The 20,013-nt window shown below is 29.7% G+C and overlaps 1 protein-coding gene across 6 annotated transcripts in view; it reads right to left on the bottom strand.

Annotated features, from left to right (window-relative positions):
- LOC106478068 (sphingomyelin phosphodiesterase-like) overlaps positions 1 to 20,013 on the bottom strand; it is a 32,760-nt gene that overhangs the window by 9,616 nt on the left and 3,131 nt on the right. Inside the window, exons 2-11 of one of the 6 annotated variants that reach the window (XM_013938578.2) lie at positions 16,819 to 17,008; positions 14,837 to 14,907; positions 12,209 to 12,575; positions 10,530 to 10,724; positions 7,412 to 7,576; positions 6,205 to 6,432; positions 4,139 to 4,308; positions 2,958 to 3,068; positions 2,333 to 2,413; positions 1,224 to 1,311 (exon numbers count right to left, since the gene is read on the bottom strand). In XM_013938578.2, the coding sequence (XP_013794032.2) occupies positions 1,224 to 1,311; positions 2,333 to 2,413; positions 2,958 to 3,068; positions 4,139 to 4,308; positions 6,205 to 6,432; positions 7,412 to 7,576; positions 10,530 to 10,724; positions 12,209 to 12,517 (1,347 nt within the window). In that variant the 5' untranslated portion in view covers positions 12,518 to 12,575; positions 14,837 to 14,907; positions 16,819 to 17,008. Of the gene's footprint in view, positions 1 to 1,223; positions 1,312 to 2,332; positions 2,414 to 2,957; positions 3,069 to 4,138; positions 4,309 to 6,204; positions 6,433 to 7,411; positions 7,577 to 10,529; positions 10,725 to 12,208; positions 12,576 to 14,836; positions 14,908 to 15,204; positions 15,281 to 15,339; positions 15,380 to 15,408; positions 15,541 to 16,528; positions 16,651 to 16,818; positions 17,009 to 20,013 lie in introns of those variants that run through there. The other 5 variants (XM_022381583.1, XM_022381581.1, XM_022381582.1 and 2 more) reach the window with 5 other exon arrangements.

The following is a 20,013-nucleotide window of genomic DNA, read 5'->3' as shown; positions in this document are numbered from 1 at the left end:
CTTGCGACGTAGACGTCCAAAACTCAGATCTCAGAAACTACTGCACCGATCATCACCAATCATAACTGGGTAATATTTTTATAGCAGAGCAATAAATAAAACAATTAAAATTTTCACAAAAATGATATGTTTCAGATTTAACCAATAAATATTACAAAAAAAGGAGCAAATCTCAAATATAAAACAATCAAAAGACAAACTTAAAACAAATTATTTGTTTTTCTTTAGTGAAAATCTCATGAGTGTTGCAACAGGAAAGCAAGGTACTTTCATTGATAACTGCGTCTACGAAGAAATACTTCAATAAAATCTACTCTGTGATGTAATGCTGTGATGATAGCTCATTTTTAAACTAAAATTTCAATAAAATCCTTTTTTCTCATGGATGGTGAACATTATTGAATGTCAAGTATTGTTGTAGAACTGTCAGACAATTCCAGAAAAGGTCACAGGCCCAATAGCTTTCCGGAAGAACTAGCAGTCATACCTGCCTGGAGGGCGGGTACTTCTGCTAGTATTACATAATGTTGGAAAACAAATTTTGTTAAAGAAATTAAATCAAAACTCTTGAATAATAATAAGATTCACAATTGGCTTTATTTTAATAATTCTCACTCTTTCAAAATGTGGACATTACTCAAATGTTCCTGAATAAATCTTAACATAGATAGAATGATAACTTTTAAAACCATTTTTAGAAGGGAGAGTTGTTACTAAGCCCATACATTTTTTGCAATTTATTTAATTTTGATTCACTAATATTTTTAGACTGTGTATGTTAGTAACTTATATTCCTGAACACTGATAGCGATTATGACAAAATATTTTATATTCAATCTTCTTGCATTTAGTCCACATTCTTTTATCAAAATACTAGAGAATATTGGTTTGAAACAAACAGAAGGAACATAAAAAGCTTATCAAAACACCTTAAACATTTGAATAATAAAAGTTTGTGATATCAGTTAGTGTATTTTATCAAAAACTATGAACATTAATTCTAAAAATTATAATAAAACATAGTTTGAGAATCAAGAGCTAAATGCTTCTTTAGCAGCTATAAAATTCACCATTGATATTAATCGTATGTTTACAAAGATGCTCAAAATACACACTGAGCATGTATGTTGTGAATGAAGGAAAGTACTTTAAGCTTATTTAAAAACAAATATATAAACAGATCTGGAGAGCTTAAATAGTATTTAACAAATGGCTAACATTACCTTTTCTCCAATCAGCTCTGAGGCCTGTAGTTCTTGGATAAGCCACTGTAGTTCTTCAGCTGGGTCAGTGGAATTTAACAGTAACCACCTAAGAAGTAATAAGTTAAAGTTACCCAAAACAACCACTGTCAATGATCAGTTTTATTATTTTATATCTATGTTGCACTTAAGTTACTAAATGTAGAAATCTTTTATTACATAAAAATCAAAGCTAAAAAGGTCAGATGGCACTCAATTATAGCATTGAATCAAGTCATGCTCCCGAAATATTAATCTCACACACCACAAAGCCTCTTTTAGATTTAAAACACCAAATCATTAGTATATCCAGAACAACAATTTCTAGTGACTAGATTTATTTTTACAATTAATATGTACTCAAAAAACAGCAATGCGTAAGCCTTAGATGTGTGTTTGCATTACATTAAAATTGTTCCCTTCAGATGACTTCAAAGAATATTCATGTGCCAAGTTTGACTATCCTAATTCCTTTGATAATTATTTCAACTTATAATCTTCTTAGATTACAATAACTGAAATTAAACATGCGGGTTATGTACAAATGCTTGTACACATTTTAAAATGTAATGATTTCCATAACTAAATAATTAAAAATGAAGTGGTTGTATAATAATAATAAAAAAACACAACAACAATAACAACAGACAACTTTCTAGAATGTGGAATTACATCTGTTATTCTTGTGAAATAACAATCCCAACAACTCGATCTGAACAATTTAAAAATTTGTATCAAAGAAAGAAACATGCAGATATGGCATAAGACCTCAGGTACATAGACCAACAAGTTCTTTACTGCATATTTCTGTATGCCTCTCTTCATTCAAAGGTTATGTTGTAAAATGTGTACAATAATTTGTATGCATTGTATATAACTTCTATACTTAAATAGTGTTAGATGTAATGCATACACCAAAATTGATAACCATATTTTAAGTCACAATGTTAAATTTTACAGTTTTAAGTTATAATGTTCGTAAACTTCAAAATTCTTAAGTACACACAGACAGTAATAACGAAACAAGACAGACAGTCCTTCATCATAAGAATTAACAACAACAACAAAAAAAAAGAGCACAAAGTACTTACCAATTCTGGTTATTACAGTAGTTCGTATTAATGGATATTATCTTAAGTCCAGGGTTCACTTTGACTGAGAAATAAGCACCCCTTAAAATAAAAGTAACACAGAGCTATAATAATTACAATTTTTGTAAGACTACTGAAAAACCACAAGCTTAAATTTACTTACACAATTTCATTTACTGAGGCAATTAACTACATAAAAATATTTTGGGATTAAGCCATTTTCAGATAGTTACTAACAGATGCAACATTTATTGAAATTTTAATTTCAGGTTATACACACTTAACTAGAAGTGTTTAGCCTGTTAACATTCTTTTACAATATAATAATTACATTCTTCCATGTATTTGTTGTTTACGTCTGAACACTATATCAGTTAAGTAATACTGTGTTACAAACATATGACCTCAACAATTTTCTTGTTTTAATGTTAAGACAGAGAGCTTCACAAAACTAAAAAATAATGTATTTCACAAAATCTTTCACTGAACATTTACATGAACATTTCAACCAATGTTGTTATTTTTTACAACTTATTAAAAAAAATACAGACAGCATAATTATAATCGAAAGATTGCCTGAAAATGTACAGCATAGTTGTCACACGAATAAATTGGAAAGGCTTACTTTTTAATTGTAGTTTCTGCACCTCTTGGTACCCATGGAGCCCAAGCTTTTGCTATTTCATCATACAACCAGGATATGTCATATTTCCCAGTTATTTGGGGCATTGGGAAGCTGGTAAGAGAATAAAAGAACTAAAATTATGAAAGTCTAATATTAACCCTAATACTTATTATGTAAAATTTGTTATTCAACTTTACTTTCACTACTTTGTCTATGTATAATATTGAAGAAAAGACAACAATCCAATTCCTTATTGATGAAAAGTTACTCATAATAATTTTACATACCAAAAATGTGTACGAACATATAAATATATTTCAAATTAGCTGGAGCACCTGTCCCCTGAAAGGAAGTTATTTAAGTTCATGATTAATGAAAGGTTATCTTAGGGCATGAAAAATTGCTTCCCTTTTATGTAATTGTAAAAAATGCAAAAACACCCATACAAACTACAAAACACAAAATGTGAAATTGTAAGATTGCATGTATCTGCATGGACCCAACAAACCTTCATGCCATCAACAGGCGGGCAAAGTAGTGGTAAAAAATGCAAAAATGCCCATAAAAAGCACAAAACTGAAAATTTACGTGTACCTCTCCAAGGACCCAACAAACCATCATGCAAAATTTGGTAAAGATCCATTGACAAGGGGCAAAGTAGTGATAAAAATGCAAAAACTTCCAAATCACAAAACTGAATGCATCTTTCCATGGACACAATAAACCTCCAAACCAAATTTGGTGAAGATCCATCCACACCCTGTGAAGTAGTTACATGGCCATACAACAGAGAGTACTATTATATTTATATAAATATACTATCCATGTTACAAAATTCTTGTAAACAACATTGGTCATAACTTAGTGGATTGTAATTGTAATTCCAGTCATTTTTTAATATTGCAAGTGTGTGTAATGGACTAAGAAACTGAATGAACACAAAAAAAAAAGTCTGTTCATAAAAAAAACTTATGTCACAGACTTAGAAAATACTCAATAACATAATGGTTGTGTTACAGGGTTTTAATAGCTAAACACAGAATTTTAATGCACTTAACAAAAACCTTTAATTTATTTGTAAATCTCTGAAAATATGTTTAATTTCAATATTAATTCTTGCAATAAATCCAAACTCTTGCAAGAAAATGGAGTGAAATATATTTAAGGTGGGAAACATTTACCTATTAACTGGGGAACTTTCATGGTTCCCAATGGCAGAGAAAATAGGAACATTCTTCAAGTACTTATTCATTAATTGAGTAACAGATTTTAGGAGAAATATCTGCTCTGATTGAGAAGTGTTCCAAACATCATGAGGTGGAATGTCTCCTGTCCACAACACGTAATCAACCTGAAAGATAATTAACATGAAGAATATAAATAAATAAAAAAAATCCAGCATGATAAATCCTGAAAGTATTCAAAAAAACAAAGTTAAAAGTAGTGTAAAGGAAAAAGAAATGTATGGTCATTGCTTCAGCTAGTTAATCTTTACTAGGATAAAAAAGCCAACTGGCTAAAGTGCTGAGCACATTTTTCTTTGTCTTCCAGTAATTCTAACTATTTATTTGTATTTTCACACATAGTTGAAAACCATTTCATGTTATATAAACAACAAATGTCACAAATCAATCAAGGAAAAGTGACTTTACTTTCAGGATATCAGTGGAAACTTCATTTTTGTATCATTGAAGTTTCAAAATCACAAATTAGTAAATACAAAAAAGAATAACTTTCAACTCTTTTGACAACAAAAATAATATCTATAATACTAAATCTCAGTCACAAAAGAAAAACCAAAGGCCACAAGTTAACACTGGCATCAACTTGCCCAAACTTGTTTACCAATGCCTGGCCTGATTTCTTGTACTCTCAATTGTTCTAAACACCATGTGATGTTTCTCATGGCTTCTAATGTTGTTCTGAAGAAATGGAACTAGATTAACATTTGTAAACAATATAAAACAATTTTTTTTTTTGGTTTTGCTTTTTCTGCTTTTTAAGCTTAATCTGGCAACTTGTATATTGTGTATTTGTTTTCCAAAAATTATATTATCATTTATATACATGGGCATGTGATGATCTTATTTATAGTGTTTCATTTTTTGTACATGTAATGTAAGCCAGCCTATGTAAGTGCCTTAAAATGTTTCTAAACCATTGCCTACTAGTAGCCTTGACAAATTCAACTCTATCAGTAAATCCCAAGATTTAACATCAGAAACAAAATTACATAAACCTAACACATTTAAAAAATACTATTAAGTGTCACTTTCTCATAACTTCAATGATTTTGTTACCAATCTCCTGGTTTAGTAAAGGTCTCATTCATGGCACTAAGGAAATAAAAATTCAAATGGCTGCCAAACTCCAACCATACAGCCATATGATTATCCATTTAAACTTGATTGCTGGAAGGGTCCACCAGAGTTCTTTTACCCAATTTCACTGAAATTGTTGCAGCCAGTTCCTCACAATAGCTTTCAACGTCAAGACACCAAAAAGACATACAGATGGAATTGGTATTTTTATGCAAATGTAGGTAATAATTGTTTTTCAGAACTTGTCGTATCTTCTGTTTTGTTTATATTTAAATTGTTTGTTTGTTTGTTATGGATTTTATGCAAAGTTACACAAGGGCCATCTGCACTAGCTGTCCCTAATTTAGTAGTGTAAGACTAGAAGGAAGGCAGCTAGTCATCACCACCAACCGCCAACTCTTGGACTACTCTTTTACCAATGAATAGTGGGATTGACTGTCACATTATAATGCCCCAATAGCTGAGAGGGCGAGCATGTTTGGTGTGACAGGGATTCGAATCCATGACCTGCAGATTGCGAGTCGAGCTCCCTAACCACCTGGCCATGCTGGGCCATTATATTTAAATAGTACATACTGAAGATGATTGATTTTTCCTATTTTTAAATATATAAATATATGTATTTGTTTACAACTAATCCTTATTCTATATGTCACATACTTCTTCCTTCACCCACAGTACCTAAATTGTGCAGTTCATTAAATCCAAAGTTTACAAAATCGACTTTTTTTTTGGACTGTGTAAAAAAAATTTCATCCACCTACAGTCATTTTCTAAGATGTTCAATACTTGATATTAAAATACCTCACACAGGTAGAGTTTATAGAATTATCCATAATGACTTATTTCCTCCCAACAACAACAAAATTCACAGATTTTGGACCTTAGTGTTTAAAGAACATTTGGGCATAAATTAATCACAGTACCTTGTGATTGTCTCTAATATGTTTCAGCATATGTTCTAAAGTTCGTAAGGGTGTGTCACAACTACGGTAATCTCCCCACTTTCCTGCTGCTTTACTTGGATCAAGCGCAGGTCCATCAGTAATTCGGCAACACAATGGTTCTCCACACTCTGCATTGTTGCCTTCCTTATAGTATGGATCAAAGTGTGTGTCTGATAAATGGAGTACTCGTGTTGTTGGTGCACCAGTCTGAAATTAAAATTCAACATTCCCATCTATTATAAAATTAATAACAGTTACTTTATTTAATGTTCTTCCCTAATACAGCATAAATGTATTTTTGTGAAGTTATAGCATCAATATTGTATTAGCCAATATGTCATCTCTTTTAGTACAAATTATAATAGCATAAACATACACAAAACTTAACAATACTAATAAATTCTTTTTTTCAGAAATTTTATCCTCAGATAAAATTCAGATCACATTCACTGAACCTTTTGTTTTAACCAACTCTTATACCAGTTAATTTCCAAAAATATAATTTCTTCTGTTAGAACATTTAAGACATGTGATAAATCTACACCTGATTCAAGCACAAAAAATAAAACTGGTTTATCCATAACAAGTAAAAAAAAAACCTGAAAATCACTTAACCAAAAATGATAAAATTTTTCTACAAAACAGAACATTACAATAAAATTACGAAAATACACAAAAGATGAAAATAAAAAATATGTGGTTTTCAGTTTATAAAAGTTTCTTCATAGTTTAGTACATTGATTCTGTTATCTGTTTTAGTTTTAGCTAAACCAGTTCTATGAATTTCTTCTTAGTTGTTTTACTTGGTAATTTACATTTCACTTTATCCTTACGAGCATAAGTACATTATCCTGGTTTCCATTAAGAGTAAGGTGATGAAAGTTTTAAATTTATTTCTGACTGAAATAAATAAAATATTAACTTGTACCTGACAACAAAAAACATTTTATAAGCATCTGAGTTTATATCAATTAATTTACATCACTAATTTATAATATTTCAATACATAACTATACAAGTAATTCAGAAAGAGATCAGAAATGTACATTTTTGTACCATAATCTGCTTTTCATAAAAAACATCAATTCCAAAATTATTTACATGTGACTATCCTATTTCTAAGGTTATGAGAAAAAAAATAATATATATATAGATATATATTAGAAGTCTGTACACAAGTACATACTTTTGGTGGTGGAACTGGCTTAACAGGAGGTTTAGGAAAAGGAGTCAATGGAACAGTCCAGTTATGGTATGGATTGTAAACAGGAGAACATGTATCACCTAGAATTAGTCCACACACTTCTTGAGGGCTGAGCACTAGTCGCTCAAACACGTAGAGAACTTCCCCCTTTAAATAAAAAAAGAAGTATGTATATATTTATATATATATATATATAACACACACACATATAGAGAGAGATAGAGATAGATAGACAAATATATCTGAAATCAAACAACTTAAAAAAATAACTGATAAACAGAAATTTCAGAATTTAGTGAATCTGAGTAATGTTAAAGTTAGTTTAACTGAAATGGAATACTCGTGTTATTGGTGCACTAGTCTGTAATTAAAATTGAACATTCCCATATACTATACAATTAATGACAGTTAATTTATTTAATGTTTATATACATTTAGGAAAACACAGAAGTTTGTACAAATGCAAATTATGCAGTAACTAGAAATATATACACTTTTACAAAAAAGTAAACAATTTACATTACAATTAAGCATTCATTGCAGAATTAAAATCTAGCTAGCTCTAAGATAAAGTGAAAGAAACAATATTAAAATGAGTCTACATAACTTATTTATAGATTAATAGATATTCCTTTAAATACTGTATACACTGTAGTAATCTCCATTTACTGTTTTCACTTAAACTATGACAAACACTAGAAGAGATGGAGAGAATTAAAATCCATATCACCTGACAATGCCTGAAAAATCCCAATAAAGACATTATAATTATAACACTAATTTTTTATGTTCATCTCGTGTGCCTTAACATCCATATTTCTTATTAGATAAATTCATTTTTATCCCCTTTAGTTGTTACAGTATCAAAGAGGAACAGTATTTGTCAAAACATAGATGTAACTTTTGAAACTTAGTAGTAATGCATTTCTTTTACATGTACAGTTTTACTTAACTTAAAAGTCACTTTTCATGAGAGCAACTCAAGCATTAGAGAATATAAACAAGACTTTCAACTTTTAAACCATAAGCATATAGAATATATATTAACTAGAAAACAACGGAAACAGTACACCAAGTACTCAGTTTTCAATTTAGCAGTGTTTTTGATGGATTACTAGAGATCACAGGAAAGAAGGCAAAATAATGACGTGAAATAAGTTAGCCATAAACATATTACAACTTACTGTTGCATGCTGTTTAATATTACATTTAAAACTGCTTCAATTAATAACAAAACACAATTTGCTTGTACTATTTACTTCATACTTTTATCTAATGTGATATATCTCTGAAGTTTTGTGACTAAAACTTTTATAAATATAAAAAACATTTTGTCATACAATTATCCTCTTTAACTCTCTCCACGTGGGTGCAGTCAATTTGACCAACCACATACCTTCTTGTACTCGTATAGTCTTTATAGATTTGATGCTATTAACTTTTGATATAGTGTGTATATCTACAAATTATTTGGCAATCTTTCAGTAAATATTATAAGTCATTCACATACAAAAAATCATATTATTTAGTGAAGTACTTTTAATAAACTAAAAAAAAGATTTGTCCTTGAATATATTGAGTATTTGTTTTGAATAGTCCATGAATTGATTTTCATGTTAAGATTAGAAATACTTTTCTTCATCTCAAAAAACCTCAAATTTCATTTTTGTAGTCTCTAAAACCTCCTAAATACATTTCAAATGTGGTTTCAGTAAAACTTTATGTTTTATCTGTTATTTTTTCTACCCTATCTAAAAATTTGAATCAATCAATTCGACCAACCTTGTAATCAAAATAAACCTAAATTACCTTCCTTCCTTTTCTTTCTAGAATGACTTCAAATGTAGCAGGAAACTGCTTCGTTTATCCTAAGTAGCTTTAAATTCGTAACAGTATACATCTATTTATAATTAAATTTTATTGTTTTATTGCCCTTTTGATTACCCTTTGAACTGTGTCTAACTACTATTCGTACCATTATAAGTTGTAAATCACTTGGGAAATGTGCAGCTCACGTTACGCTATCGAATTACATTACCCATGAGCTACTTTGAGCTGCTCGCATGTGTGCTCCTGAAATATTTTTATTATATTATCATCAATGTTTATTTTACCTTAACTAACTTAAAGAAATCTTTATCTTTACAGTTGAGTTACTTTTATAATAATAAATAAAGAATAAACATAAAAAACAAGAAATAAAGCAGTTACCCAAATATACTTTTATTTTGCTCTAAACTATTGATGAAACTTAACCCTACTTTTTTTTTAACTAATGGTAATAGTGCATTAAATAATTTTTATTTAATTAAATAATACACCAAAGAACATACTAATAACATGCAAAAAGCACAATCTCCTCTAACAATCAAAATTTTTCTGGCTTTCTAACCATGCGAAAAAGAGCCGTTACAAAGGCATCCAAGCTAGCCCTTGGGAACCAAAGTTGAATTAGATGTGAAATTGACTATTCTGTGTTCAGAACACAACATTATACAATATGTCATTTCATAGATGAAAACCTTAACTTTCTATTGGTTATAGGTAATACATCGTAACACATAAGAAAGAACTATTAACAGATCCTGAAAGAGAGCATGTGACAGGTGGGTGTGGCAGGAGGGGGGGTCTGATTTTCTATTTGACAGCTCTGTAACCAAACAAAAGTGAAGGCTATAAAAATTATGGTTTGTCTGAGCAATGATGAATTTATAGTGAGTATTTTCTTTTTAATTTCTTAGTTTCTTGGGGGTTGGTGGATCAAATATAGATTAGAAGATACCTAGATAAGATGTGTCATGTGTCACATGTGGAAATTCAGGAAATTTTTTAAATATTGTCTTATAAAACTAAGAACTTAAATCTTATATACTATCAAAATATGGATTATTAGCTAAGATTTTATGCTATACTAATTGATATAACAAAAAGTAATTTAATAACATTTTGAATGTAATACACTAAAACCTTGTGTCATGCACAGTAAAGAATACCCGGGAGTGAAAGGATTAATATAATTTTCTATAGTTCTAGAAAAAAAAAAGAAACTGTGTATTGTACAACAAAAGGTAAAGCCTAAAAGTTTACATGAAGACATTACTTGAAACACCCGGGTAACTCCTTGGCAGACTCGAGCTGATTCAATTTTGAAGAAATTACATATAATTTTCACAAGAGATGCTACATCCTCCTCATTCTTTTCTTTCTCTACTATATGTTGAACTAGAGATACTCCAAATTTACATGCAAAACATGTAACAGGTGAGTGTTTCCCAGCTTTTAACCCAGCTATTATCTAAAGAACATGAAAAAAATTGTATATTAATTTTTACAAGTATTAGCACAGATTTCTTTCCTAGCCTTCAAATAACATTTTCATTACAAAAAAATTAATAACATATACTTTTTAGCTTATAAAATGTATAATACATGACAGATTATTAAACATATTTTGTATGGAGGTATACAAACCCACATGCTAGTTTCCTCAATGATAACTGAAAACACAGACTTTGAACTGTTCAAGAGCAAAACTATCAATAACACCATTTTCAATAAGTCATTATGTTACAGTCTATATAGCTGGGGAAACAAAGTTAAATAAACACTTAAGCAACACTATTATTGTTCACTTCTAAGTTTTATTTCTGTTACAGTATTTAACATTTGTTGAGCTTTCATTTCTGAAAACATTGCACATAATATGCCATTTACTACCAGTGTCACTAAAACATTGTGATTTGTATATTCACATAAAAAAATTATCCATCAGAAATTTGTTCTTAAAATGTCATTTGTATTTTCCAGAGTTGATTCTTAATATAATAAATGCCATTTACTGTTTTACATTCCACATTACTGGTGTAAAATTTATTAAAATACCAAATTAAACAAGTACAACTTGGATGGTTCCCAATATACTTATTTAGATTAACTCCTATGTTTTCTTTGTTTCCATGAAAAACAATGGTTGGCTAATTGCCAGTCTTTTGACACATTATTTTATCAGGTGTGGAGATGATAATTTAACTATTTTCTAAACCCAAATCATGTTCCTCCATTTTTTGAATATTTAAATGTTAAACAAAAAAGTACTAATTTCTTGTTGAATACCAGCAAGAACCATAAAGTTTCATTGTTAGTTATATTAGTGTATAATTGTGATGATAACTTTAAATGTGAAGTAACCCCAAGAAAATAATCTACAACAACAAAACTACTGACCTGAGTGGAAGAACACCAATTTAAAATACCAAATACATCAAGTGTATTGGAGCATACCCTAAGTGAGTGTGATGTAGACATTCATTCAAATTATTTTAAGACCCTAGCAAGGACAAATGATGAACACAGCCTCTGTATAAAACAGTACCTAATCATTCATAAACTGAGACCAGAAATAAACATAGTTAGTTTAGCTTATAAACTGTTACTTACCAGAAATATTTTTTTTCATTATTATTGGTCAAGACATACATTGAATGTCTTTTTTAAAACTTGTATTTGATTGTTCTTATTTTTTTCAAGAGGTTTCTGCTCTCTATTGCTCACAGAAGAACTATACGTAAAGGCTTTAATACATTTCTTGTGCTAGAATCTGGGAAAATTTGCAGGATACATAGTTGCAAGCCAATTTTAAATATTATTATTATTATTGACACTAAACTAAATTGTAGTCAAAAATATGTATCACATGAATGACTCTCACTAGTAAAATACAATGAAAACAGTTATATTATTTTCTAACCTCTTAATTTAATTATTTAATTATTTTCTAACCTCTTTCACATCAAAATGACTTGAAATACGAGTCCAGAGGTCTAATAAAACATTGGCTTTCTTTTTTGCATGCCACTTTTGAACTTCATCAGTTGCTGACAGTACACTATTTAAATGAAGATTATCAGTTGAAGAGGAGACATCATTATTTGGCTGGACTTTATTTCCTTCTTGCACCTCAGTAGAAAGACTCAAATCAGCATACACATTGAGAGGAACTGATACATGAGCTCCAGATACTACAGTACAAAGTAGCAGAAGACATAAACTTATGATAGCCCAGTGGTTTCTTTTTATGTAAGTAGTCATTGTGAGGTTCTCAGGTCTGTCTGCAAGTGTCACACCGAAGTTAAGAAATCAAATATACCTGAAAGTAGAAGCCAAAACAAAACAACCTTTATATGTATGTTCAACTTAACAAATGACGAGTTTACATGGAAATATATAACTTTTATATGCGAGATTTTATGCTAATACTTCATTTATAAAATTACATAAAAACAATAATCAGCCTATTTTTTTATGCCTCAACTTCTTTTAACCTATATAAAATGTCAAACATCTCCACACTTTTTCAAATTATATCTTGCAGTACAATAAAAAAAAATAGTTAACACTGTCACATGTACACATATACACACATAAGATGATTTAAGCGTACAGGTTCTAACAAGTCTTTTACTTCATTACACTGAATGTAAACAGCCTATGTTCTCTTACTACATCAAATTCTAATCTAGAAATGTATTACACATTGTTACAGTGCTAAATGGCAAAAGCCCATTGGAATTAATAAGCCTAACACTCATGATAAAAATTATAGTATACAGAAGATTTTTTTTTATGTTTTTCTTAATCATTCCCTTACAGATTTCAGACTAAAGGTATATAAAAATAACATTTCAGATCTATTTCTTGCCTGTTATAAGATCTTTTGAACTAAAGTGGATCATGGTGGCAGCTGAGAGTCTATCTGAAACATTAGTTATTTACTGATAGAAAAAATATTTTATATTATAGCATTAAATACCAAACAAAAGTACCTATATTTTGTATATCATAATGCTTCAATTTACATTTAAATTAAAGGGTTTTAGACAATAGACATACTTGGACTTAATTAGTGCTTCTTTATATAAAGGATAAATTACAACTTTTGGGAGTAAATACAAATAAATGTCAGTCAAGAGGTTGAATCTATATGGGTTACTATGAGGGGTTTCAAGAGTAGAAAGTTTTTAAGTGACAACTTTTATAGGTCACTTGGCCAGGCAGAAAGGGTGAACGAGAAATTGTGTAGTGAGGTCATGGATACTACTACTAATAACACTGCATGTAGTGAAATAAGATATCGTAAATGAAATCCAACATAGATTCATCAAAAGAAAATGTTGCTTTACTGATGTGTTATTTGTTTTTCAAAGACGGATGTTACGTGTTATCTCGATGAAGGAAAGAATGTGGATTTTGTATACTTAGGTTTTCAAGAAAGTTTTGATAAGGTTCTAAACAAAACATTAGCTACGAAAATCACACAGGTATGAGTTGTAGAAACACTAGTTAATTGGACTGTAGGGTGGTTGGACGGGAAAAAGAAAAAGGTTCCCACTAATGAAGTCCAGTCAAACTGGACCCATATTACTAGTGGATTAATCTCAGGGGTCAGTGCTTTACTCTTTCTTACTTACATAAATGATACTGACAGGGACATAATTAGTAAATTACTAAAGTTTACTAACAGCATTTAACTCTAGTACATATATCTCTATTTAGAATGTTACGGTATTACAGAACAACATGGATTAATTGGTAAGTTGGACAAATATTTAATAAATGGCCATTAAAAAAATCCATAAAAAACTTCAGAAACTATCTTGAAATGCTATATTTATGCACCTTAATATATTTGATTTATTGGAAAGGTTATAATTTTTGTCACTTGTACATATTACTATATTTCTAGTTCTGATCTACATAGGTAACTTGCTTTAATCAGAAATTATTGGTAACAGGTGACACAGATAAAAGCTACGTGTTTTCTATAATAAACTGTATGGTACAAAGCTCTCTTATTGCTAGCAGTAAAAATTTACTAAAATGAATACAAATCAATCATCAATATTACATAGCACTATCTGACAGTTTTGCAAGTCACATTTATCACTGAAACAACCAAAATTCAAAGGATCCCAGAACTATAAATGTAAGAATTAATAAAAGGTTTCAAATGTTAGTTAAAGCTGACTATATGAAGTTGTAATGTGAATTGCAATAATAACAATAATTTCAAATAACTAGTGTTTCTGTTAAGGCACTTGTCATTAAGTAAAACTTTTACCAATATTAAAACAAATTGTCTCAAGAACACAATTTTGCTTAAAACTAAGTTACACATATTTAATTTTATCTTGAAATCTTCTTTACTAACATCTTGCACACACTAATTTTGTTTAAATGTCACTCTGCTATTGACATTCTTAATTTCAAGTCAAAATATATTTTAAGAATAGGCAATTCTAAAAACCATTTATCATTTACACTGACATAAACCACTTTTCCATTTTTCTGGTAATATTTCTGCATCTGAAGAATTTTAACCTATCATAGATTCTGATAAGAAAAGCTTACTTGTAAGAGTAGTGACAAACAACAGGAGCTAAAGTTTAAGAGATCAATGTTCAGACAGTGAGGCGGTTATGCTGGAAAGAAATTTAACACATTAACTTTATGATAAACATTCCTTTGTGGTTAAAGAACCAGACATAATCAGTGTAAAACATCCCTTAATCCACAATCACCCAAGAGTCTAAGAAAAACTATGCAATTTTTTCATAGAGTTGTAGTAGTTATTTGATATTAGTTAAAAATAATAAAGTTAACTGCTCTAGTTAATTATACTCAACAAATACATGTAAATCAATAGATCTTTATCAAAGAAAGTTGCATATTTTTTCACATATTAAAACAGATGCAAGCTCTTTTACATTTATAATTACCAGGAATGAGACAGAGCATTAGTAAATGTCAATGTGCTTAAATAAAGACTATTTATGCTTGCTTGTAAGTTGTCAATTAAAGTACATTCAAAAATTTAACCTACAACTGTATACTTTATAATTAACCTAACACACCACTCTGATTCCAAGAGAAAAGGCCTTCATTAGCTTTGCATGATCTATATAAATATGCTCTGAACTTACCATTCTCACTAGCACTACTAGTGTTTATCTCATAGACCCACCCCATTTAAATATATCGCAATGTGTACATGTACACTGTTATGAATGAGCTCATGCATTTGCATAACCTTGGATATTTTAAAGAATGATTCAAAAGTCCATTATGTGAAAACCTAAAACCACACTGTAACTTTTTTAACTTCAATTCTTATCTTCTTATTGTTTTCAATTACAGATTAGATCTAATACTAATCTAATTTCTGTATATAAGCATATATATATATATACTGTAAGTAGTGTATACAGTACACATAAAGTTCTCCTTTGACCACCAATGGAATATTACCACGTTTTTCTTTATCTTTAGGAGTGAGGTCACTCATGACACACCACATCACCCCACCATGTTGAATGAATAGAGTACATGTACCAGGAGAAGAATGATAACTTGTTTTGATCCTTAGAATTAAGTGTACACAAACCAAAGTCCATATAACATCTTCAGAAAGTATTTACTTATTCTTTATATAATACATGAATGTATTTAAACACCATATACATATACTATTTTTTCAGAACTAATTAAATGAATTTGTTACAAAAATTTATTTCTGGAAAAATAAATAAATATATTTGCTTTATATAATGAGTAACTAATTACAAAAACATACTTCTGCGATCTCACCAACTAGCTATATTGGTAAAAAATATATATTTTTGATTACGGAACACCAGGTTTCATATTTCTTCAAGCTAAATAATTTCTTTAATTTGTTTTGACACAACTAAAAAAAATTTCTGATGTTAAATTATGCTATTTAGTGATTTATTTCATGAATGCAAATAGTTGAATAATGCAGGTATATTTGATTTACACTGCAGATTAAATATATCCAAATATAACTATACACTTGGGTGTTTTCCTGTCTTTTATCATATTGCTAATACATATATCATATGTACATACAGATCTTTATTTGAAGACATTTTTTGCAATACTTTATACACAAAAAAGTTTCATACAACTATTTTTAGATCACTATGTAGACTTATAAAAAGTCAAATGTAGAGAAATTCACACTTTCACGTATCCAAGGCAAACATCTAAAAAATGATAAATTTATATCTTTCACATACTTACACTTGTAAGCTTTGTCTTTAAATGTTATTCTTAAATAACTTATGACACTAAGTGATAACTGTAGTGCATAAACAGTTAGGCTGTGTCATGCAGGCACACCATGCATTTTCTATCTTCTCATTTTAATGAAGAATTCTTTTTAAAAATTTCATTTATTCTAAGTCTATGCAATTTTTGCTTTACACGATGTTATGAAAGTCATTAAGCTGATTTTGTTTTAGATGTCTTTGTTCCTTTGTCATTCCAACTAAAAAGCTTCTTTTAAAGATATACTTCTACTTTGCTTCTACCTGATTTTCATATCCTCATCTATTGAGGCACGTATATATTGGTCTGTCCCATCAAACCAATCCTTTCATATGGAATATCTCAGTAGTATAGTTCGGCAAGTCTTTCCTAATCTTCCACAAGTTTGACTAAGATTTCTTCATTCATCTTTACTCTATTCTGGATACTTCCTTCTGGTGTGTCACTTTGAACCTGTTGGTATATAAGGATATCAGTGCTTAATAGATGTTACAGCTTTCAGCTAGAAGCAGGAATAGAAATAATGAAATAAAATTACATTCACTGGAGGGAAAGCTATCAGTAAGATTACATTCCTTGTGTAAAGTTGCATTTCCTCATAAATTGCTTTTTTTATTTTAATCCATGCTATATGTTCACTCTCATTGGTCATAATTAAAGGAATACAGATGAACCATGCATTGCCGATCGGGAATCCCAACTAAAAAGATGAAATTCCTCAAGCAAAGTTAATTTCCTCAATCCCTGTAAAAGATTATTCAATGTTGTTAAAACTGGTCCTCTTAATTAAGTAGCAAGATGAATAGCTTGTTCACCATTCAGTTTGAAAATTATTTCAAACTATGCCTCCCAGGGGTACCTTTCATTGATTTGGCCAGCTAATTTCTGAAATTGGGTTTGGTAATGACATGGCTGTAGTAGTCCAGGTAAGTCGTACAGTAACAGACAGCACAGCAGTAGCAGAAACAGATATACACCAAATAGGTTCTCCTATTCCATATTGAATAGTAAATGCCATTTAAGGTTGAAACTTGGGATTAGCTGCAAAGAGAGATGTGCCTGGTTTGATCTTTACATTTATCAATTCTTTTTTTCCAAATGTATTATTCTGTCAGTGACATTCTTTTTATACCTCACTGATCTTGCTGTTATAATCTTTCTGTACTTCTTCAATTTTGTTTTTGTAATTTAACTGTACATCTCCAATAGCTTCATCAATCAGATTTTTGTTCTTAATTCTTCCTTAAATATCATGTCTCTTTCTTTTAACTCTTTTCGTACCAATCTCTCACCTCTTTACCCTCTTTTCACTTTCTGTCTTCTTCTAATTTCAGGTTTCTTTGTTCCTGATCTTTTAATTTTCAGACTCTTTCTTCTTGATCTTCCTTTTGTTTTCTGTCCCATTCTCCTAATTTTTCTCTAATTTGCTGTCTCTTTCTTCTTGACTCTCATTTAATTGTTTCATCATCTCTAGTAAAGCTTTGACCTCACTTTGTGGTTGGGTTATCATGTTGAACTTTAGTCAAAGTTCTATTTTATTTTTAACAAAATAATTTCATTTCTGACTAGTGCTGGATGATTTAAATGATATAATCGATTAGCTATTAGTAGCAATTACATGGGTATGTGCATTGCTCAAAACTACCTATACAACCAAATAAAGGAAATAAAACTCTTAATTTCCTAGACTGATATAAAATAACATAAATTTCCTAAAATCAGAATCTCATCACTGAAAATGTAACGTTTAAAATTCACTTGATGGAATCCATTTGAAACCATCAGCTCTTTAAACACAAATTGCTTGTGAGTCCATTACTCTGTTGGATACAAAATCCCTAACACCATATGATTCATAAAGAAATTGATATAAAATTAGCATCAATATTGCAACTAATCCGCTAACTACTGTTATGGTCATTAACATATTTTCCTCATAAAATAAGTGATTTCACTTAATTTTGGTAAGCTCTTATTCTGAATGTTGTTCTAAACAAAAACACAGAATTAATCAACATTATGCAGTATGTGAAGCCCACTGGTAATAAATGGTATAAAACCAAATAAGTCATCAGAAGGTTGAATGCACTTATGTAGTTAGGAAGGAGATTACTTTTACCAAAGTTTTGCATTCTAACATCAAATTTTCAAATTGAAAAAAAAAGCTTACTTAAAATGGATCTGATTAACATCTTTAAAGTTGATAAGTGAATTGATAGTGTTAATACATAACCTTTTTTCATATTCAATGGTTAAAATAGTAGGCAAAACTAGACACAAATATTTTGACAGGGCAAGTTTTATCTTCAGCTAAGATAGTTTTGCTTTCCTAACAGAATGGTTGGTCTTTGGAATAGGTTGTCTTCAGATGTGGTGGGTGCAATTCATGGGAAGGCTTTATGAATATTTAACTTATAATTAAGGGCTGGTTTTGAGGAGTTTCTTTGCTTTTTTAAGTTTAGTTTAGTAGATATGATAGCCTTGATGGGCCAAAAGCCCCATGTTGTCCTTAAATGTTATATATTAAACTACATGTACTATATTAATAAATCAGAAACTGCCTAGCTTACAAAAATATGAAATTCACTTATAAAATGAAGAGTGCTGAATAAAAGAGTGAATCATCTTTGAATCAGCTCTTAGTATTATAAACAAATTTAGAAATACTACTTGCCAAAGAACTCTCCAACTCACTGACAAATAATGAACAATGAGTGTTCCAATACAGGGACTCCAATGATAACATTCACACATCTGGAGAAAATAACTGTTTATCACCACTCTTTGTTCTTTATAATCTAAACCAATTTTTGAAACATTTGTTTGATAAACCACTAATTTTATACACATCAAACATACTATAAATATCTTGTGGAGCATATTATCAAAAACCTTATTGAAAGTCAGTACAAATTAAAACAAAAACATACACTTATCAAAGTTTCTTACAAAATAAAGCAATTACATTTCAAATCATATTGTCCTAAAATTAGTCTCCCAGAAAAATAAGTCTGTTTCAGTTGTCATCCGAGCCCTCTTATTGCCAAAATATCATACAGATGTAGAGTACCGCCCTGTATGATTTATGTATGACTCTCTCTTTTCTGTATTAAATAAATCTACTACACGTGGAAAAAATAAACTAATGATAAAGTTATGTTTATTATAAGATGCAAAACCAAATGTACCTAAATGACTTAATACAATGACTATGGGTAAATAATGTGCCAGGTTGGTAGTAAAAAGGTTAACAATGTCTATATTTGGGCAGTGAGTCACAACAAAAGGTATAATATACACATTGATATTTCATTTGTTAATAACAATTAAAACAAATAGTAGATAAAAACTGAAAGATGTATTCAAAAATAATAAAATTATTTTATCAAGAAGGCAACTTAAAAATTTGTATAGATTATTGAATAAACCTAAAAAAAAAAAAGAAATTTTACTTAAAG

This window comes from Limulus polyphemus, unplaced genomic scaffold (genome assembly GCF_000517525.1).
Source record: "Limulus polyphemus unplaced genomic scaffold, Limulus_polyphemus-2.1.2 Scaffold177, whole genome shotgun sequence".
Taxonomy (NCBI): Eukaryota; Metazoa; Arthropoda; class Merostomata; order Xiphosura; family Limulidae; genus Limulus; species Limulus polyphemus.
The sequence above is the reverse complement of the archived record's forward strand: the minus strand, read 5'-3'. Positions and strand labels throughout refer to the sequence as shown.